Genomic DNA, 24,296 nt, shown 5'->3' with positions numbered 1-24,296 from the left:
GCTGCCATGTAGCTGAATGCTGGGACCAGAACGTCACTTACTACAACAATTTTTATTTTTTGAAGGGTTTAAATGGTTTTAGCCTGTCTATACATAATATTAACCCTTAAGGGATGGTCTAATTATATATCATGCAGCTCCCCAGACCGGGCAGACTTTAAGGTTGGCCAATTTAAGAAAAAACACTTCAGTGGAAAGCAGAAGATATGCAAATGGACATGGTGTAAAAAAAAATAAATTCTAAAAAATTTTCCCTAACTTCTATGGGAAGTTGAAAGTGACTATTTACAACCCTGTGTGGGGCCTCTTTTACAAAATCCTTGTAAATTTTACCAAGTTATACATGTTTTTTCTAATTTACTTTATTTTATTTTGTAAAATTATAATTACAGCTCACACAGTATCATAACAGATAACTAAAATCAGTAACAAATTCTGAGTATATTTGTTGTAAAATATTTACGTGAATTTACTAAGACCGGGAGATACAGTAACTTTTTTGGAGTTATGTTTTTTCTAATATTTCTTTGCAAAATAACAATGATAACTGACATCATATCATAAAAGATAAGAAGTAAATCCAACAGTGATCCCTGGGTATGTTTATGAGCAAATAAATAAAAAGATGTCATGGGAGAGAGAGGAGCAAGACATTCACCCTTCAAGTCAAGAACAATACTAATCTGCCTGAAACACCATGATTGAGCTGAACTGAATTCTTTAGTTGCCACTATTCATTTATGGGCCACTAAAGTGATGGAAAGTCTTTCCTGCTGGATACAGCCAAATTGTGTAGCATGTAATATTAATACTCCCCAGAGGGGATCTGTCCACCACCCAAAACCTGTTTTAGATCCTCTCATGAGGGGATCTGTCCATTAAGAGTTAAAGTATGGGGTATTATTTTGTATGTTACCATTTGTTTTTATCAAGTGATTTGGCACTTTTATACTGATTTTTAAAGTTATGGTTTGACAACTAAATGCTGGAAGTACATATGTACAACTGCTCAGTGTTTGTAGCCAGATGTTACACAAATTAGACTAATTTAACATTATTAAGCTTTAAATGGTTTTAGTGTACATCTAATTACTGTATATTGTTTTATATATTTAAACTTTTGTTTTCATGTGATTTGGCACTGTCTATTGATTGCTATTTTTCATGCCATTTTAAAATATTTTGCTGACATGTAAAAATGCATAAATGGATGTAAATCAGTTTTCCTTTTTCCTTATGTCAAAATGACTTAATTGGAGGCATTGCTGTACTACTGTAGATTTACACTTCCCATTTTCCTCATATTTGGTTGGGTAATTATAGTGTAAAGGCATTATTCATTAAATAAGAAAATCACTAAGAAAATACTGTACTGTACTATTAGGTATAACTGATTTTATATCTCAGGGGAACTAGCAAATGTTCCAAAATAGTAGAATTTCTTCATCTTGAACAAAGACGAGTGATCATTAAAACCTGTGTTGTGTTTTAACTAATCTAAGTTTTAAAATAAATATCTGAAATCTTCATAACATTGTCAGTTACAGTAAATGTCTCAAGTAAGTGCTCCATGTTAATTTGTTGGACAACTTCACTTTTCACCTATTTGCTGTTGTATTCGGTTGTGATTTGTTTCTCTGCCCTTTAGTTGATTCAGGCCTTCATCTCTCAGTTTTTGACAGTGAGGTGCCAAACCTTCTTCAACACAATTTTTGTCAGCATTCACAAACTAGCCTCTTGTTTTCATAACTTTCTTTTGTCATTTCTTTTGGTCCGTTTATGAATGCACAAGGATATGTTCTTTGAATGATTCATGTGATAGTGAACAGAATCATTTATCAAATTCTCTTTCACAATTCGTACAGTATGTTTAGCACAGAAAAAAATCTCATAATGAGGTTTTGTTTATTTGTTCTTAGTCTTTTAATGTTTTGCCTCTCAGACAGAAGTGCTACTGTGTTTGCTAGTTTCTTTAGTGGATAAATTATTTTTATGGTCTTTTTTCGTTCATCAGTGTGTTGCATCACATTAACAGTATCCAAAGGAGAGTTTATAATAGAGATTTGTGTTGCATCATCTCAAGTGACTCTTATGAAAATTACTTTGATGGTGATTAACCCTTTCGCTTATGACCTTTATGAACAGTTACATCTGTGGGAAGTGGCAATGTTTATACCAGTTTTTTTGTTTGGAGACATACCTCCAACAATTTTAAAGGTAGATCGCTCAGCTCTGTTTCATTGTGTAGCTGAATGATTATTCTGTACAATGATGTAAAAAAAAAAATCCCCCAATATAACTTTTATGTAGGTGGAATAATGAGTAGAAATTATGAGATACAAGAAAATTTTGCTGTTTTCCCCCAAAACAAATTGAAAAATAAAAGACTATATGGAAAAAGCACACGCAGATAAATTATATACTTATTGCAGTGCAAAAAGTTTCAATTATAACAAGCAAAATAAGAAAAAAGAATGACAAAGTAGCATCATGTTTTCTGGAAGAAAAGTAACTGTACCTTATTGTTCAAAGACATATACCTCTGACAATTTTCAAGGTATACTGCTCAATTTGATTTCATTTGGCAGCTGAATGATTACCCTATAAGATGACATAAAAAGTCCTCAAAATAAGTTTATGTTGGTAAAATGAAGAGTATAATTTATTAGATATGGGAAAATTTTGCACTTCCTGAAAAAAATTTGCCAAAAAAAACTGTTATAAAGTCTTCATTTGTTACTCATAACACACTCAGATAAATTACTTATTGCATCACAAAAATTGGAATTATACCAAGGAAAATATGAAAAAATTAATGATAAAGTACCATCACATTTCCTGTAAAATAAATGGCACTCAATCAAGTGTTTCTCGCTCTCTCTCTCTCTCTCTCTCTTCTGGTGATAGACATTTATTTCTCGCTATAATGTGGTTCGGATTCCACAGTAAGCTGTAGGTCCCGTTGCTAGGTAACCAATTGGTTCTTAGCCACATAAAATAAGTGTAATCCTTCGGGCCAGCCCTAGGAGAGCTGTTAATCAGCTCAGTGGTCTGGTAAAACTAAGGTATATCTCTCTCTCTCTCTCTCTCTCTCTCTCTCTCTCTCTCTCTCTCTCTCTCTCTCTCTCTCTCTCTCTCTCTCTCTCTCAGAAAAAAAATTATGTAAGCATAGAATAAAAATATAAAATGATACAAAACAAATGAACATATTTGTTACATTTGTATGAAAAATATCAGGAACTCTCACCAAAAATTATCCTCTTCTTTTGTGCTGGTTTGTGGTGCTGCTGCTTTTTTTTTTTTTTTTTTTTTTTTACTGTGTCATCAAAATGTGAAAGACTTAAATCTGGGTGACGTCCATATCAGTCATGGATAAGCAGAAGGGTTAAGACTAAATTTCAAGACTAAAGTATATTACATTCCATTACGAGAATACTGAAGTAAATCATTACATTGTTATTTAAACTAAGATATACTTAACTTAGGGGAAACAAAATGCTTTTCCATATTTATAGTCTCATTTTACTCATGGAAGACATTTGTAAAGAAAATAGAATGTTAATATGCACAATTGTCAGAAGAATGATAGTTCATAGACTTTTTATTGAAAAATAGTGGCATCCATATCACTCTGAATATACAGCAAAATTATACATGGTCTAATTATTCCTTAGAGATTCCCTTGTATAAGAGGAAAATCAGTTTGACTAAAGGTACAGGCATTTTATTCAATAAAGTAAATTTTTAAAGGAAAAATTGAGTGCTTATTAATGAAAATACATATGGCATTTGTAAGTACTGAAAAAACTTTTATCTGGAATTACTATATATACCATACATTAATTTGTTACGAGCTATTGAGATTAATATTTGAGTACTCCTCTGATGTGGAATATTTAAGAACTTCAGTGCTTGTAATTATCATCACAGGATTTCAAAGACATTTTATTCCTTTTTTTTCTTTAGCTGTAAGTAAATTTTACTTGTCCCGTGCACATTCATCACTAAGTAAAGTTTGTGTTCTGTTGCCAAGATAACCCTCCTGTCTCTATATTTGTAACACGGAACTCTCTGAAACTTATTGTTATTATTGCCTTCTGTTATTTTTGAATTTTAAATAATACCTGTGTACTGTACAGTACTTTCAGGTAAAGCAGATATCAATATTAGCAAACAATTTGTGATTCAGTAATGTGATAATTTAAGAAGATACAAATTATTGTATCGTAAGATAGAATTGAAGGATATTGCCTTTCTGCTCTTGACAGTATGACATAAAATTGATAGTTATGCCAATGCTATGACATAAACATATTTTGTCCTTTAACTGCTGAAGTTTTGCTAAGGAGTTTAGATGATACCTAACATTGCTTTTAGGGAATGGTGCACATTTGAGCTACGTTAGATATATAGGTTTTTTTGTTTGCATGAAGTTTAGTTGTATGAAACCTTAGATTTAGAATAAATACTATTCATCTGTTCATCTTTTGCCTGAGAGCATTATAGTTTGGGATTGCTTCCTTGCTTTTTATCATTAGAAGTAGAGTATTGGATCCAAGAATTTTGAAGTAACTCTAATATTGCATGTCAGATGCAGGTGTTTCAGCAAAGAATTTCTTTGCCTTTTTCTGCTAATTTAATGCTTTTTACCTATTATTTTTTTTACCAAAGTTCGCTGTGTGACAACCTTCACATGTTCTGATGGGACTGTTCATCCCTGGTCTCGTCGTTGTGATGGCATCAAAGATTGCTTAGATTATGAAGATGAGAAAGAGTGTAATGGTATGGTTTATTTTAGCTTTTTTTAACATTTATGTTGTCTAAACTTCTTTGAATGTTTGTATGATATAGCAATATGGTTATTTTTTCTCTAAATTCTTCAATAACCTTTACTGTTTTACTTCAAATAAAAAGGCAAAATAGTTCTATAACTTAAACTGATATGTGTTAGATTACACACTTCTAAACCTTAACCCTTGCATGATGCAGATCTGAAGCCACCTTCTTATATTGTTGCTGACTGATTTTGAGATTATTGCTTGCACTTCAATTTACTGGAATGCATGATGCTTCAATATATATCTGAACTTTTTACAGTTTGCTTCAATAGTGGGCACAGATGTGGTGATGGACATTGTGTTCACTTTGAACGCATATGCGACGGCCATTCTGATTGCCGGGATTTGAGTGATGAATTACCTCAGAATTGTTTGGGTGTGTGATGATATAATTTTGTTCGTACCAAGAACACACTACATTGTTGATGTAACATAAGTCATTTGAATAAGCAATCCATGAACTGACCATAACTAAATCAAATAGCTCAGTAGCAAGGAAGCCTAGCTTACCAGGTGGTGCAGTATAGGCTTACGCAGAATTGGGAGACTTCCTCACATACTAATCTCCTCTAGATTAGCATTGTTTCACAATATTAATCCATCTCAATCTCATTGTCATTTCCATTTGATGTTCTTTAATGTTTAAAATGACAGATAATTGTTGTTTTGTTTGGATAGCTATGATAGTATAATTTTGTTCAGCAATAGAGATCACTCTCAAATCTAGGAAGTGAAATGTGAAAGTAGATATGTCAGCCAACTTTATCTGGTATATTGCTAGATCACACATAATTCCCATACAGGGACCTGCCATTTTGGGAAGGAAAATATATCATTGTTGGGATATACCTAATATTTACACTAGGAAATATGAATGCAATCCATGTCAGTTTTTATTCTTAAAAAATATTTTGTGACTTAATTTTTTACATCTTGACCATTTAATTTTTCACACCTATCAAATGCTTACTCCTGCTACACTAATTGAAATTCATGGAATGTCCATAATACAAAGACAGCTATTGAATCTTTTAGCAAATAACACAAAATCTTTGGGGAAATCCATATTTTGAAAATATAAATTTTCAAAGAAATGGCCAAAATTCAACCCTTTCTGATTAATTAATTATGAAATTTAGGTCTTGAAGACCAAGTGCCTTTCTGATAAAAGCACTTATTCGGTCAGTCAAACAGGTTTAGACATATTGCTTGTGGACTGTTTTTGGAACTGGTTATAAAATAATGGCATACTAACATATTTAGAAATAGAGGTCCTAAAAAAAGGAGACACTGACTGTTGACTGATGCATCATGATCTTATATCAACAAAGGATCAAAATCCTTTTCAATTCCATAGATTGATCCAGTTAGGGGCTGCTCAAGGAGCAAGAGCCATTAAAACGCTGGCTTAATCTAAACAGCAACAGGGTAACTTAATAATAGCTGCATTTTTATGATACCTTGGGATGTAAAAAAGAAAAGACATTAGTAAATTTTTATGGTACTTTCTTGATGAAAGACACTATAATATATTGCAGTGAACAATATACAAAGCCAAGGATTAAAGTTACCTATGTTAATATTTAGTGGAGAAGCTCGAACACAGAATTATCTTATGTTCAGAACTTGTGATACCACCACTGGAAAGGATTGCACTGTTGTACCAAGTGAGCATACCTAACACACCATAGACTTTTGAGAGCTTATTTAGTAGTAAGGGATTGAAAGATGGAAAGAGGCAGTCAAGAAAGTAAAACCATGGAAATTGAAAAATAAAAGTGTCATAAAGGAGTATCGAGAAAAAATGTAGCATCAGAAAGTGGTCAACAGGAACGACTGAAAGCAGGCAGTAGTTTGTGGTATGTAATCGTGGAAGGGATATAAAGAAAGAGACGCTGTGATGTAACCAAGATGCATGGAAGGCTGTTGAAGAGAAGAGAGTGCCCTCAATCTCTGCCAGAGGACAGGCTTTATCTTATTCTTAAGGGATGGATTCTACTTTTAAGTGGAGAATCAAAAAAGATATTTCCTATAAATAAACCATTTTTAAGCTAGATCCTTCCTCTCTCCCTTTTGATTTGCTTATAGGTTTTGTTTTACATGTACTGAGAGTGTGATTGTTATTGAGTTAGAGAGTAAGTCTTCTCTTATTCTAAGAGGCTTTAACCATCACCTCAGCTTGTCTGCCTTGCTACTGTGCAGTTATCCCCTGTAAGGGGATAAGTACTGCTTACTGTGTGACTTGCACAGCACAATGTAGATAGTAATATTGGTTCTTTGCAGCAACCCTTTGGTCCCTTGCTACATTTTCTGCCTTTCAATTTTCATGTTTCCTTTGATCCCCAGTCACCATGTCCCCACCATCACCTTGTTCACATTTCAATCTCTAATTCAATTATTTTTTCAAGCAAGATTTACTATAAACTTAAAATGGACCCCAGTGGTCTTGCTTAAATACTTCATATAATTAAATAAATGAGCAGTTACAGAAGATATGGTCTGTTTTGGGTTGACAAGAATACCTTATATTAAAGCAATGTTTTATTTTTTGCAAAGATGGAATAATTCAGTTTTATCATTTAAATTATATTTTACGGTTCATTCGTTATTATTTATTTTCTCGTTTGGGATACTTTCACTATTGATGCATGATTATCAGAAAATGGATAATATTCTTACTTTTTTGTTACTTTTAACATTTGCATGTTTGCATGGGTTGCATTAGAAAAAAGCTATCAATAATTGCATGTGTATTTAAATGAGAAAAGCATTATAAGTATGGCTTGTGAATCCTAACTAACTATTACTCCTTACATTCTCACCCTTGTAGATGCATTACCTTGTGACCACATACATCAGTGGACTTGTGCTGATCCTACTCGACAATGCATAGACAGAAGTCGCCACTGTGACCGTGTTGTTGATTGTCCTGATGGATCTGATGAGCTTTACTGTAACTGCACTTGTGATAAGACATTCAACTTCTTGTGTAATGACGGACTTTGCCTTGATTCCAGTGTTCGATGCAATGGAAGATTTGAATGTCCTGATAGGTCAGATGAAATAGGATGTGGTTGTGACCCAAGGACTGAGTTTACTTGCAGTAATGGCGATTGCATAGACAATGAATATTACTGTGATGGTCGCTACAACTGTAGGGATGGTAGCGATGAACCTTTTGGGTGTAATCATTGTGACTTAGATATTATGCATCAGTGTGGTGATAGGACTTGCATAGACAAACGATATGTCTGCAATGGTTTAACAGATTGCACTGATGGTAGTGATGAACCTTGGGATTGCACCCCTTGCAATTTGGAGACAATGCATCGATGTGGAAACGGAACATGTATTTCAAAACACCATGTCTGTAATGGCCGTAGAGATTGCAGTGATGGAAGTGATGAACCACCTTCTTGCGTGCAGTATTGTGATGACCGCTATGAGTTTGCCTGTCGAACAGGCACTTGCATTGATTTAAGACTTGTTTGTAATGGCTACAATGATTGCTGGGATGGCAGTGATGAAGAAAGATGTTCTCATTGCAATCAGTATGAATTCCAGTGTGGCGATGGATCTTGCATTAGTCGTCAGCATCTTTGTGATGGTCGATCAGATTGTAGGGATGGCAGTGATGAGAGTGAGCGGGGTGGTTGTTGTGTAGCTCCATACTTTTTTCAGTGCCTTGATGGTGGTTGCATTGATTCACGTCTGGTCTGCAACAGGAAACCTGATTGTAGGGACGGTTCAGATGAACATCTTTGCTGTAAGTCTTCAAGTTTTAATATAGATTTAATGTTTCCTCTGGCCTATTGAATAGATAGATTGTTGTGATTTTCAATTTGTTGCAGGAATGTGTACTGGAAAGACATAAACTGAATGCCATATGTTTGTAAGTTACAGTAAACATTTGTACTGTACCTATAAATTGTAAGAACAGAGGTTACAGTATTAACATGTACTGTACTTTGAACTAGTACATAAGGCTATTTTGTAAGAAAGTGTTTCAATAATTGCATGTGCTGTACACTGAACTATTCACAAGCCTATTTTGTAAGTGGCTGAAGTTGTAGAATAATTTTTAGTTCTGTTTTTAAATGGGAGTTTGCTTTAAATGGTGGATTATTAGCTCTGTTCATTGTTGGAAGTGGCCACTTAATTAAAGCAAATATCAAATCAAAAGGAGTAAATGCTTTGAAAATATGATTTTTGCTTAATAAGCAATCAAGAAGATTGATGAATGTATGGGCTTTCTGAACATTCCTTAAAATTTATTACAAACATGCACTTGCCACATGTGCAAGTTGAGTATGAAGCAGGTTGCTTAGTAAAAGAATGAAGGTCAAGATTGATGCCTAGTAAATTAGGAAAGTTAGAAAATCTTAATTAGATGATAAAGTGGATTCATAAAGTAATCAAGGCCTTAGTTACTTTTACAGTTCTGATTTTTTTTGGGGGGGCAGGGAGCCAGTAGAAGCTACTACAGAGGTGCATTCTCAAGAAGTTACAGTGTTGCAGGAAGGGATTTGTTACATTGTAGAGGAATATGGATCCTTGATTTGTAAACATAAGACCTAGAATATATTTGTTCTAAATCCTTTGGGCATGAAAATAGGAAACCACATCTTCACAAAGGAGGGGGCTTCTTTGAAAACTACAACAAAAAGTGCATTTGAGGCTAGGTTTTGAAATGCTTAATCTTCCCAAAGCAGCTAGGAATTTTTACAAAAGAAAATCACCTGACTGGATTTCGATGGTTGCATTCTCAGATTAGAGCTAAATGGTTCTTGTGTTATATCTGAAAATGTTAGCTTTATCTGCTTTGACCGATCTTGGGTTAGCAATCAAGAGGTAGGTCTGATGTCATATGCCAAATTTTTTTTACAACTTACCTCAGTTTTTCATCTGGTTAAACTACCTTAATAATAATAATAATAATCCTGGTATTTGAAATTAGACATGAAATGATGCATAATGTTTTTTAAGCTTCTAATTCATAATACTATTAAATGTATTATATAATGATTTCATCCAACATTGACAGTATTATGCATACACTATATTAACCTTCCTCCTGGATGGCTCAAGCAAACACAAATAAATTGTAAAAATTTGACAAAAGTGCCATTTTAAGGTTTGCTTTACTTGAGTTAGCGATCCAAACAGCACTCTGCTGTTGACATTCGTAGAATCTCCCAGTCATAATTATCTGTTGTGGGAATGTGCAAAAATCTATCAAGTAAGTTTACCTTATAGGTCATATTTTTTAAGAGGTGTATTCCACTTTTACTAGGAGGAAGCAAGTTTGTTGGTGAAATTGAATGATGTATGTAAGGAATTAGTTGGTGCATTACGGTAAAAATGTAAAATCACGAACTCATTATGAACTAAGGGAATTTAGAAGATTAAGGTAGGTAATAATTGATTGCCTTGTGTTGAGAGGGGTAATATGGTATATAAAGGTGTTCTTGACAAGCATTTCATTGGTAAGAGGTATTTGATTGCTCCAAGTTTCATTTGGTTTCAGATTATAGTATTGCACTTGCAAGATGCTGGTGTACATAAGTTTACACCAGCTACACCTGATATTTTTAGTTGAATATTTTCTAATTATGCTTATCCTTTGTTATTTATTCCATGAATCCTCTTCTTTGTGGTGTTCTTGGTTTGCTATTGGCATCATTGTGCTGCTTCGAAATTTGTTAAAATTCAGCGGGCGAGTGTAATCCTGCTGGCAGTTATTCTTCAAGCGCTGATCCTGCCACTGGTTCATGTCAGTGTAAGGTAAGGTTGATTCCAAAATTGTTTATTTTGGCACTGTTCCAGTATTTTTATTCATAATTGTTTGAGTGAAATAGTATGTATACTATATTATACCAAAATACATATTGGTGTTTGTACAGTTGACCAACCCTTGTCTTACATAACTGTATCCTCTTTAATTGTCCAGTGTATTTGCTGTTACAGTCCTCCCCCGCCCCAATATTCACGGGGAATAGGGACCACAACTACCTGTGAATACCAAAAATCAGCGATAAGTTGGAAAACCCCCTCTAAAAACACTTATAACTGCCTATTTTAATACAGTAGTTCAAATACCAAAGACCCCTCAAAAAATGCTTATAACTGCTTGTTTTGATAGTTCAACCGTACCTTAAACTATCATCCTAAAACACTTTATTATAATTTCAAAATCATCTTACAACATTGCCCCTAAAAATATATGGCTTACAGCTACTTGTAAAAACTAATCAAGTTCCCCCTATATTCAGGCACAGCCATTTTCTCTCATACAGTATTCAGGCTGTCCCATGTTCTTTTTATGATGAGGGAAACATTGGGAATTTACAAGTAGAGTTAAGTACTGTACCTAAAAATTCAAACATGCATTGAAAAAAAAAATAAATTTTATTGATATTTTGCTGTTTGCATTAATATTAATGTTTGAAAATTAGTAAATAATTTTTTTACCATAACAAATTATTTAGTCACAAAAATAACATGAAAATACAGTAATTAATGAATATTGATATGAAAAAAATCCACAAATTAGTGAATTTTCCATGATGTATTTGGAGATATGTTCCACAGAAAAATCCATGATTAACTGAAGCTGCGAATGCTGAACCACGATATAGTGGGGGTTCACTGTATTCGTATTTACTGTACTGTATTTACATTTTATATCTTAGCAGAGAAAATCCTTTCAGTGCCTCGTATTGTGCCTATTGTTGTATGAGTCTAGGGTTCTCCCTGATATTATGCTTACAGTTGAATTATCTGCTATGGCTGCTAAATTTAAGTGTTTAGGGCTATCTGTGAGTAGCTAGATAAGGCTCCCTTGCACAGTTTCAATTCATGTTTCCACATCTTTATAAATGTGACATCTTTATTTGTTCTTATGGGGATACTAACCAATACTTTGTAAGTATTTCATGTATAGCTGAATGGTTGCATGAATGCACAGTAGTTACAAGGTTAGCCATGTGGTGGTGCTAGCAAGATGGTGAGGGTTTCAGCAAAGTGCCCAACATGTAAGTTTCCACATGATTTTTCAACAACATTGTGTGAAGTACTTCCTCTTTCACTTCCCTTTGGATGAGCATAGCTGAGTTTACCCCTTATTTCTTTGTTTTTACTGCTTGTTTTCTGTTTATATTTTGTTTGGCTCTAATTCTGTTGTCTCTGTTGCTGTGTTGTCTTCTCTTCAGGAGAATAAACCAGAGCAACATACTGAAATGGATTTGTGGTGTTTTATGTCTCCTAAATCTTTAGATCACATAATTATTGTTCATGTTGTTGAGGTAAAATTGGTCCATTCTTCTTAACATGAGAAGTGTATGGATTGGTTTTCTCACCATTGGGAAAGGTTTAGTAAGAGGAAAAGGGAGGGCAAGAGGTGTTCACTTCTTTGTTGGATAGTTTTACCCCACCAGAGAAGCTGGTGGATTCTGCAGGATCCTTTCTTTCTCTGTCTTCTGTTTCTTTATCACTGTCTGGGAGTACTTCTCTCAAGCCAAGGATGAACTCTCCACCTAACAAATTGTCCTTTTTTGTCTGAAAATGTTGCCTCTTCTTGGGTTGCTGTTCCCTCTACAGTCCCCCTTCTTACAATGGTGACAAATTATCTTCTTTTGTTTATCTTAAAATTTAGCTTAAACTGAATGCCCCAGGTAGCCCATCTTCCCCAGCTTTTCGTGATACTTTGGTGGGGAGGAAGAGCAAAGAACTTTCATCCCCCAAATCATGGTTGGTGGCAGTTCCTGTTGATGGTAATGCTCCTGCCAAGTCCATGACTTGCTCAGCACCTACAGTTGCTAGACAGTATGACCAATTATCTGAAGTTGTCCTTCCTGCTGATCTTCCTGAGACCAAACCTACCTCCGAAATACTTTCCTCTTCAAGTTCAGGCAGTTGAATGGCAAGGATGCTTTGTGATAAGAAGAAAAAGAAATGTTCTTCCTCGTGTTCTTCGTCTTCATCATCTCTGTGATGCTCTGGCATATGCAAGAAGAAGAAGAGTAAATCAGAGACATCATAGGAAGTTTAGATGGTCTTCTCGGGAGAGAGAGCCAATTCCTTCTACCTCTCATGCTGTAGTTTCTCCCTGTCTTCAAGTGGAAAGCTGAACAAACAACTCTCAATCCCAGTCAGCTCCAGTTTCTTTGCATACCAGTTCTAACTGAGATGGTGGCTCAAAGAATGTCCTATGTCCTTAATTCAACAATATGTTGTTTTCTACTTCAGAAAGTTTCCTGACCTTTTCAGAGAAGATCAACATTTCAGGAGCTTGAATCTTTGAGAATCCATTTCTTCAGCTGGAAAAAGACCTTCACGTTCTATGGAACCTACACCATTGGAAGGTCTTTCCCCTCTGGAACCTTTTCTGACAGAGTTAGAGCAACATTTTCAAGAGGCTATTGCACTTATTCATGAGTGTAAGTGTAATAACTTGGGGAGGGTAACCTTGGCTGCTTGCCAGCGTACAGTCTGATCTACAGAGTTGGCTATGAGTGGCCCTCCTGGGGTGTGTCCATTGGTAAAGCTCCCTTTGTCACAGGTGATGCATGGTGTTTTGGAGAAGAATATCTTGGTTTGTGGACCTGGTGGTTCTCTTGCCTCCAGTAGATCGTGAAAACTCTACCCCAACTGCTTTCGAAACAGCAGAGGCACTATATCATGGTGAACACAGAGTCTATTCCTCTTGGTTGGATCCATCAGTTTGTCAACTGACTAATGATTTACCCCTCGAGGGACTTTGTCAAGAAGGCATAATGTTCAGTTCTTAAGAAATTAGTGTCTTAGAATGTGTGGTTATGTGCCCTTCAAACATTTTATTGGCTGGATCTTTAGCTAACTCATTGACAGACTTCTCAGTGATAGGTATTAAATCTGTAGATGAAGTGGCATTATTTAGGAGGTTATTAACATCTGGAAGAAGGGCCTCCATTTTTTTGTTTGGCTCATCAGTGTGTGAACCATGGATCAGCATTGTTCTTTGTAAGAAAAACAAGGTCATTTCTCTTATATCCAGACAAGTCTCTATTGACAGCTGCTTGCCCTTTGTATAGTTCAGTGATAAGTTCATTTCTTTTGTTTCCTTAGAATTGCATAGACACAGCTATTGAGTTAAGAAGAGAGAATTCTAGAGACTCCGCCCTAAAGTGAGCTGTGTTATTTCAACTCTCGGATAAGTCCTGGGGTCCTAGGTCATCAATTCCATTGAGACCCTCCTCCTCCAGTACAAAAAGGAAACCTGCCTATCAAAAGCCAAGACAATCTATGCAAGCTTCAGCTTCTTAGTAGGGTGATGAGGCTTCAAAGTCATTTTGTCCTTCCCAGCCCTTTCATCCTCCCATTTCAGCCCTGTATGGAAAAGGAGGGAAAATCAAAAGAATCATAAGAACTGCCTAATGGTGCACTTTAGGCATTACTTAAGGTTCTTTGGAGTGCCCCTTCAATCCATAGCTGCCACCCCTGTCATTCCTTTTACGGTACCTCTATTCATATTCTTGCTCTTCCATCTTACTTTCCACATTCTCATAACAATTGTTTTTAACGTACAACTGTGAGGTCTTCCTCAAGTTACACCTTAAGACCTTTTTATTCTAAATTTCTCTTTCGGCACTGAATGACCTCATATATCCCAGCGTTTGGCCTTCGGCCTAAAATTTATATTCCATTCTGATAAGAAAGGCAACTCCTGCTGAGGTTGGGAATCCCCCCCTCCTCCACTGCCATGAGTAGGGGGTTGCCTTCCCAGGCTTGGGCCAAATGTCAGCCACTGGAGTTTGGCCTCTGGGTAGTGTCTGTGTTGTAGGATGGTTACAAGAGACCATTCAAGGTTGCTGTCCTTCTGTCTCAAGCAGTTCCCACTCTATTCCCTTCTTACAATCCTCATCCCAGAAAGGTATCTCCTTGACAAAACAAGTAAGGGAATATTGGGGAAATATGATGTAGAGATAGTTTACCTACCATCTCCAGGCTTCTACAGCCAGTTGTTTATAGTGCCACAAGCAACTGGAGGATGGAGGCCAGTAATTGACCTTTCCTTCTTGAATGAATTTGTTTAGTAGACTTCACTCAAGATGGAGCCCCTTTATTCCATGTTAGCTTCTATGAAAGAGGGAGGCTTCATGTTTCAGTAGATCTTCAGGATGCTTTCGGATACCTATTCAACAAGATTCTCGGAAATTTCTATGCTTCATTTGTGGAGGGACAGTCCTCCAGTTCAGAGCACTTTGTTTGGGACTATACAGCCCATCAAGCTTCTACAAGTGTTCAGTTTGGTTTTGGCTTGGGCCTATTCAAGATACATTCATCTGTGGAGATACCTCAGTGATTGGTAAACCTAAGCCTCATCATGTCAGTGTCTGATTCAAGACAGGGATTGAGTTCTAGACCTAAGCAAGACTTGAGGCATTACGATAAATTGGAATAAATCTGTTCATGTTCCAGAACAAAAGAAGTGGTATCTGAGCATTCTTCTGAACTCAACAAGGATGAAGGTATTCCCAGCAGACTCTTACATAATCACATTCAAGGAAACAATGGGAGACTTCTCTCTCAACAAGAGCACCTGGTTTAGTTCCATTAGTCTATTCTCAATCATGTAATGCCTCCAGAGAAGCTAGTACCTCAAGGTTGTGTCATATTCAGTCTCTTCAGTGGCAACTAGAACAGTTTTGGTCAGCTCACCCTCATTCTCCCACCCATCCTTTTCCAGTGAACCAGAAGTGAACGAAGATCTTCAGTGCTGGTTAACAGAAAACATCTCCTGGAGGAGGTTCCCCTATTCTCCTCTCCTCCAGATATGTTCCTATTCTTGGACACCTTGAAGAGGGGATGGCAGACAGAAGATCTAGCCCTCTTGTATGTCAACATTTTGGAGATGTTTGGCATGTGGCTAGCTCTGCTTTTTATTTTTTGGAAGCAGATAAAAAACTACTCTGTGATTTGATGAGCAACAACATTAAGGTAGTGGCCTATGTCAGTGATGTCCCCACTCTCTCTGTCATCTAGCTGCAATTATACTTGAGTGGGCAGCTCTTAAATTCAGTAAAACTGTCAGCCAGTTACATTTCAGGCCACCATGATGTCTTAGCAGACCAGCTCAGTAGCCGAGATCAGGTAGTGGGTATGGAGTGGTCTCTTCATCCTCCAGTAGCATGAGATAGATCTGTTTGCTACAAGGTTAAACAAAAAACTTCGAGACTTTTACTTCCAATTCCAGATCCTTGGGCAGTGTTGTTTAGGTGCATGCTAACTTCCCTTGGACAATCTGGATGTTTTTGCATTTCTTCCCTTCACTCTTCAGAAAACAGTCCTTAGGATTCTTATCACTTCAAATCTGGGAATAACCCTCATGGAGTCTCTGTGTCCGCAGTCTGAATGGTATGCAGATCTGCTAGCACTTCTCATAGAGGCTTTGAGGGAGCTGCCCTCATGGCCCACTATTCTTCAGCAACCTCATGTTCAAAAGTTGCACCGATCAGTTCACTCCCTTTGTCTTCATGGGTGAAGGTTATTCAGTGTATCATCTGAGAGAGAGACTTTTCTCACAGGGCTGCATGGGAGATGTCAGGATTTCTTTGCAGATCATCTTCCAGCATCTGTAAAAGAAATAGGCCATTTTCTGTGATTGGTGTCATAGAAGGGGCACCTCTCCAGTTAGCCTCTATTAACTTGATTTTAGACATCCTTATTTTTCTTTGCTAAGATAAGTCCCTTTTAGTCTCAGCAGTGAAAGGTTATTGTTCACCCTTATCACAAATATTTAAACTAAAGGGATTGGATCTCTCCATCTCAGTGGAATTACCCATACTCATCATGAATTTTGAACAGTCTAGCCATCTTTCAGAACTTGCCGTCCAGAATAGGGTGTAACTTTGGTTCTGTGAAGTCTTACCAAATCCCCCTGTGAGTCAAGTGTCCCCAAGAGATTAAACTTTGAGGACTGTTTTTTTTTGGCACTGGCCTCTGTGAAGAGGGTGGGAGGGTTGCACATAATCTTTTATCTTGTCCGGGACTTGGGGGCTGGTTAGCACTCTCATTCTCTTTTGTCCCTGTTTGTTGCCCTCCCATATCTGATCATAGATTCAAGATATTCTCAATCACTTTTCTTTGATATTTTTTGGTGGTGACTGGATGAGATGCTTATTTGCCATGTCCAAATTGTTAGATATTACTTGAAGAGGACCCAGGTATTCAGACCAGAATGCATGAGGCCTTTCAATAGTACTGGCAAATGTCAAAAGGAGGTATTTAAGAGTACTATGTCCTGGGTTTTTTTTAGATCATTCAGAGAGCATACAGGATATCTTAGGATGTGTATTCTATCCTATCTGGTTTGAGTGCTGAGGCAGTTAGGCATTGGCCTGTCACTTGCTTTCTGTAAGAACTTCCCAGTTTCCCAGGTAATTAGGGCAGCATTCTGGCAGAGACTGACTACTTCACCTCATTCTAGCTCGGGAACATTGCTCACAAGTCATCGGACATGTTTTCCCAAGGACCTGTGATGGCTGCTCAACAGATTGTGTATTATCACTCAAGCTCCTTTCAGACAGAAAGGTAGGCTATCTGTCCAAGGATGTCATCTACTATCATTTTGCAAGTGCAGATGTGGCATGTTATGTGTGTGGTTTCCATCCTACCTTTTCCTTTTGTATAACTAATTAGGTCAAAGTACATGCTGAATATCAGTAACATGTGGGCAGGTATATAATGGGCAACCAGTTCTAGTTACCCTAGAATGCATATCCATCAGTCACCTTCCTATACAAGGGAGGAGGTGACATGATGGAACACTCTGGCTCATTACTTAGCATTAACTACTTGGATTTTCTTGCTTTCCAGATCCCTTTACTAAATAATATTCAGGGGTGCTGCCTACTGACAAGTCACTTCTTATGGTGAGACATGGTTCTGAGGAAGTTTTAAATGTTTTGTTTGAATAATGTTTCTTATGAATGTTTATCCCAAGAATACTTTCTTTATGTGGAATATATTCTTCAGCTACTTTTAGGACACCACCCGCCGAAAAAGTAATTCTCCTCTGAATAATTTGTATTTTTTATAGGTATACAAACCTAAACCTTTTAATGTGTATCTCACATCTATCACAATGCGTGGTCCTTCTTGCAAAAGATCCAGTAGAAGCTTACTTTAAATGCTGGCCACTTTGCTGAAATTTCCACTCACTAGTGCCACCGTATGGCTAACCTTGTACTTATCGTCATTCGGCTGTTCAACTGCACAAGAAAGATATTCTCCACTTAATCATCACCATCTTGCCAATGTCTGTTGGTACTCATTCCTGGAGGAATAGTGCCATCTTGGACAAACGAACTCTTCCTTGATGAGTAAATCTACTAAACATTAAACTCTGCTGCATCCTATCATTTTAGTCCACCTGTTGGAAATGTCTCTGTAGCTTAGCTACAAACTGATATGAAGTCTCACCTTAGTCTGACTTAGTTTCCTGTAATATCTTCCTAAACCCTTCTTCATTAAACCTCTCAAATTTTTTTTATATATTTGTCCATTTCATCATGCTTTGTCATCAAATCTAGGCAACTTGGGCTTCACAGTAAGTATAGGGGTACTAGGGTTGCATGTACTTTACCCAGTGACACCTTGAGGAAGTGGTAGATAAGTTACCATAGGTGAAAGGATGGATCAGCACAGGAAAAATTTGATAATGAGACAGCACAAAGATAGGAAATATCAAAAGTCATAGGTTACCAACAATTAGTACTTTATGATGCATCTTTTTAGTATTATCGTTATTTTATTCTTCCGGAGAAAGGTCATCACTAAGTATATTACTATCAATGTATATTTCTACTTGGGTAAGTTGATGTCAACGGTAAACTGCATTAAAATAGTAATATAGCAGCTATAAATTTCTACAGATCTCTCTTGGAACTAAGATTGAGAAAATGTGTTTACTGGTTGTACCACTTTAGCAACAGAAAGCCTCTTAATTTATCTGAGAGCTTCTGAATTTCTTTGGATAGCCCCAAGAATCCCACACAAACCTAGATTGATAACTTCCAATTTAAAATTCTGGATCTACCTTTGGATATTAATGCTTTAGGTGCTGTGGGTTCATTTGATGTCTCAGCCAAATTTAGGTAGTGGGTGCTTTTAGATGATTCAGTCATGTCAAAGAAATGCAAGATCATAGATTGGTGAAAAGACCACACACTTTGAAGAGTTAGGAGGAAGGGTGAGAAGAAGACCTAGAAAGTCCTGCAGTTCTTGTGAAAAAGAGGTATAGGAAGATAAGGACTTAACATCTAGAAAGAGAGAGTGCATGCAAGATCAAAATGAATAGCTCGTTGTATGATGGGTATTCGATGCACCACTCATAAGGTTTTTTTTGATACACAAAGTACAGGTACCTAATAGTGTGTTTTTTTTAAAAGTGGTTCTCTCTCTGTAGCAGTTAAATTATTAATAGGCCAGTGATCACCGTCATGTTTTATAAATAAATACGTTATATATATTTATATATATTATATATATATATGTGTGTGTGTATGTATATATACACACACACACACACATATATATATATATATATATATATATATATATATATATATATATATATATATATATATATATATATATAGTATATATATACATAGATATGGATATATGTATGTATGTATACACACATACATACCTATTATATATGTGTATATATATGTACAGCATATATATATATATATATATATATATATATATATATATATATATATATATATATATATATATATATATATATATATATATAATATCTCACCAAGGAGAAAGAGAACATTGATACAATATATAAAAACCAACCTCTCCCAGGAAAATTCATTGTGCCCTTGTTGATTTGTACTTCTGGAAAACATATAAGATGAACTCCTAGCTAGAATTATAATTATATATATATATATATATATATATATATATATATTATATATATATATATATATATATATATATATATAAATGTGTGTGTACAGTATATATATATATATATATATATATATATATATATATATATATATATATAATATATATATATATATATATATATATATATATATATATATATATATATATATATATATATATATATATATATATATATATATATATATATATATATATATATATATATTTAATGTGTTGGGATTCGAGTTTTTTTATAACATAGTTGCTTTTCGTTCTCAAAGGAGCCTACAAATGAAATTGACAGGTGACAAAATGGCTTAGCTCCTAATAAATAAATCCCAACAATGTAGATTAGCTTTTGGTCTGAGGTATAGTCACAGGTTATTAATCATTTTCTTTATTCCTGATACCTATAGGGTTTGGCAAGAAAGAAACAACACATGAACCGATATATGTATTACTATATTCTTTGTGGTTCGAAGGTGACTTACCTAATTATGTTGGGACTAACCTGATTATGTTGGGTCTGACTGTGTGATTATTGCGCCTTCTCCAGCAATATCTTAGCATGAACAACAGTCTCATGGCAGTAGTGTTTCAGGAATAATTTTTATTCAAAGTAAAGTCACAGGTTATCAACTGATTTCTTTATTACAGATACTCATTAGGGATTGGCAGTAAAGAACAGGAGACTCACAAACCTATAAATGTGTTATCCATCGTGGTTCTACAGTGACTTACCTAATTAAGTCAGGTCTGGCTGCAGGATTATTGCGCCTTTACCGGTTCAGGAATACTGCCTCTAATAACCACTCTGTACACTCAAAGGCTTCTTCAAAGGAAACATTTTTGAAGAATGTTAATGATGTACTCACCTTTTGGATGCCATGCAGCTTATAAAAGGAGTTAGGGTTTGCCTTTTTAATGAGGGCCACTAAGATAATTCTCAGCCTGTGTAGAGAGTGGTTTGTTTGTGCTAAGGTGTAGGAAAAATAGGACCATCTTGGATGTTTGCTGTGACATTTAGGTAAGCCTTATGTGCTTAACCGGGCATAATACTTCATGTGAAATACTGAGTTCCTTAATCAGAGAAGGGATTTTCCCTTCAAAAAGCTCCTCATTCTTGGACAGGCCAGGGGACAACAGTAAATGACTAGGTGAATGAGTGGTGGAATGTTGTCCTTGTCTAAGAGAGCCCAGTACTGTATGCTAATCTGAGCTCCTGATGCCAAAGCAGTCAAGAAGACTGCCTTTTGTAGTATACAAGTTGTTGTATTGGGCTCTTGAACTGAGGAGATGACAGGAGTCTAAGAACCTTATTCAGGGTCCAGGTAATAGGAAACATTGCAGGAGCTGATCTTTGCAGTGTAAAAGACTGGAGAACAGAATGCATCTCTTGCTATTGCTGAATGTCCAGGTTCAGAGACATACATTGGAAGTTGAGGTTCTTGCACGTGGCAAACCAGTCCACTTCCGGATTGTGGAAGTATGTTAGCAATTACTGACTTGAAAGGAGCTCAGCATGAGCCTAACCCCTTGATATAAGACATTGCAGTCATATTGTCTTGGACCAACAAAATGTGGGCCCCTTTTGGAGGTTGCAATTTTCTGATATGGAGGGACATCCAATAGCCCTAGGGCAGGTGACCATCTTCCCCCTAACTGAGAGTCCTCTCAGTGGCCTCACCAATCTGTCAAGGAGGTGTCCGTATGCATTATGACTTGTACGAATGGTGGAATCACGTCGGCCTGTTTGCCAGAGACCCATTCTAGGTCTTTGGACAATGTATCTTCCAATTTGCAGATGAAGGCGATCTTAAAGCCTTTGCCTGGCATGTGAGAGCCACTCTTTTTAAATCCTACAGTCACAACTTGAGGATTAGATCTACCATGGACCCAAATTGTAACAGGCCCAGACTTCATTCCAGTTGTCGTCTGGAAAAGCTGGGCTGTGCAAGGAATCTTCTCAGATCCTTTCTTATTCTGGTTTGAGTTATGTTGGGAAGATACAGCTGTCCGTGAAGGGTAGCCCAACAAAGTCCCAGCCACAGAAAAAGTCGCTGGATATAAGGTGGGACTTGTTCCTAGTAAGAAACCTTATGACTGGAGTCAGTTGACTACCAATCTCAGGTTTCGTCAGATTAGCCAATCATTTAGGCAGGCCACCAGTTAAAATCCTTGATTCCTGAGCTCCCATAAAATAAGTACAGCATATGTAAAAATTTATGCAAACTATATGTTTGTTCAAATTTGACAGATCATAGAGTACCCTTCATTCGGAGGAATGCTTCTTGGGGACACTGAAGAGTGGTGTCAAATAAAGCCATCTTTCTCCATGGCCCCCTTTTCAAAGGAGGTCTGGTTTTGGGGAAAAACTACTTTAGAGGAGGGGGAGTGTGAGACATCTCTACCCTAGCCCATTGAAAATTATACTGTCCCCCAAGGGGAGGATTTCCACTGCAAGTTATATTGTAGAAGACAACCCCAACCATGGAAGTTCTTTTTCTTCTGTTGTCAGAGGGGTCCATTAGTTGTGGCTGGGGGCCTGAAGGGCTCTGATTCACATTAAGCTTTCTTAGACTAAGGAAGAGGAGACTCTCAAGGGTATTGTTCCCAGATTCTCCTTTTTCAAGAACAGTATATATAATGTGCAATTTTGTTGTAGGGCTTATTCAATGAGTTGTGTGACAACAGACTCTTCAAAAGTAGTTCCAAGAGATAGGGGAAGAATGTAATAGGGAGATTACATTGGGGAGCTAAGTGTTGGAGCCCATCAGTGCTTCTTTTCAAGACTTAATATGACACTCCAGAAAGTTGTAGAGTGCTCCCCATAAGATTCACGTAAGTGTTATGGCTACTGCAGTGAACATTTTACTAGAAGACTCTGGAAGCTCTTTAATAGGTGGAGTCTAGCATAAAATTCAACCATGGCTGTCCTGAGATTTTTCTTATAGTGTCCCAAATTGCTGGATAGCCATGTCCAATGGGAGATTTTTCTTTAAAGGAGGACAAGTGTTGCTCATTCCTTTGTAGCACTTTCAGTTACTGGGATGGTGGAGACAAATGGCTTTATTTCAGCCATAAGCTCTCGTTTCCCAGTCTTCAGAAAATTCTGAAATTCCATTGTCACATGATTGACTGTTTCAGAAGTGAAGAGACAGAAGGCTGATGCTTCCCAGACAGGTTATTCATTCTGTAAAATCATTGTTGTACTGTGCTTTCTATTAAACTGGAGATAGGTTGCTTCAATGGCTTCCATTAATATGGTTGCTTCTACTGTATTTGGCTTTCATTGCTATATTATTAAGCAGGATAACTGTCTCCTTCAGCAGTTTCTGAATTCCTATTGAAGGAGGGACCATTCAGGAATGAGGTATTTCAGTCTGGTGAACGGATGCACATTGAGGTGTCTTGCTAAAGGTCCTCAGTATCATTCTCAGGGGCAGATATTGCTGTCCCTTATACATGCTGATTTGAGGTTTTATTGTCCGACCTGGTCTTATTATTGATACCAGTTGGAGCTCTGGGAGTGAGTAGGCTATCTCTTATTATCCATTCTGATTTCAACAGGGATCTAGACAACTGATTCAACTTTTTGGGCTTGGGTTTTTATTACTCTGTTCCCATAACCTAAGATTTTTGGTGAGAAACTTATTTTGCTTGGGCAGACTGTGGAGCCTTTCAGTCCTCTAGTTTAAAGGATGAGAAATTATTGCATATCACTGATTTTAAAACCTGGACTGACCTGAATTCCTCTTGGGAATCATGGAAAGCATCTCTGTGCTGATGCTCAGCAGCAAGTAAGCCCGAAGGAGTTACACTCTCATGGGGTCATCCTTGATACTGTTCATGATTTCCTTCTGGAATTCTGAAAATAATGCAGATGGAATTTTCCCATCAGGGAAGCCTGCATGAACTGATTGTGCCAAGTCAGTCATATCACTACTGCCTGGCAGTATAGAAATACAGCAAACTGTATTCCCTATTAGGGAATCCTACATGAACTGATGAGCCTAGGCAGCCATATCATCACTGCCTGGTAGTACAGAAAGTACAGCAAGTGGAATTTTCTTATCAGGGAAGCTTGCATGAACTGATTGAGCTAAGGCAATCATATCATCACTTCCTGGCAGTATAGAAAGTACAGCAAGCAGAATTTTCCTATCAGGGAAGCCTGCATGAACTGATTGAACCAAGGCAGTCGTAGCGTCACTGCCTGGCAATAAAGAAATTACAGCCAGCAGAATTTTCCTATCAGGGAAGCCTGCCTTAACTGATTGAGCCAAGGCAATCGTATCACCACTGCCTGGCAGCAAAGAAGTCCAGGATAAATCACTACCCCCTATACAGTACAGACATTTCAGAAGGGGTTGGGTGCACCCTATCACGGTCCCCTCAATACAGGATTGTTGCTTGAGAAAGACAAGATTCTCATTTGAAGTATCATTTCTCATGCAAAGCAGAAGACTGTTCCCTAGACCTTCCGGATTCAGAATGGAAATTTCA

The 24,296-nt window shown here is 36.8% G+C and overlaps 1 protein-coding gene across 1 annotated transcript in view; it reads left to right on the top strand.

The window, feature by feature from the left end:
- trol (terribly reduced optic lobes) overlaps window positions 1-24,296 on the top strand; it is a 1,293,721-nt gene that overhangs the window by 997,598 nt on the left and 271,827 nt on the right. Inside the window, exons 75-78 of the mRNA XM_067129897.1 lie at window positions 4,672-4,782; window positions 5,098-5,214; window positions 7,669-8,604; window positions 10,552-10,622. Of these exons, the coding sequence (XP_066985998.1) occupies window positions 4,672-4,782; window positions 5,098-5,214; window positions 7,669-8,604; window positions 10,552-10,622 (1,235 nt within the window). The remainder of the gene's footprint in view (window positions 1-4,671; window positions 4,783-5,097; window positions 5,215-7,668; window positions 8,605-10,551; window positions 10,623-24,296) is intronic.

Source organism: Macrobrachium rosenbergii, chromosome 3 (assembly GCF_040412425.1).
Source record: "Macrobrachium rosenbergii isolate ZJJX-2024 chromosome 3, ASM4041242v1, whole genome shotgun sequence".
Classification (NCBI taxonomy): Eukaryota; Metazoa; Arthropoda; class Malacostraca; order Decapoda; family Palaemonidae; genus Macrobrachium; species Macrobrachium rosenbergii.
Note: the sequence above shows the minus strand (reverse complement) of the source record. Positions and strands in the feature narration are given on the sequence as shown.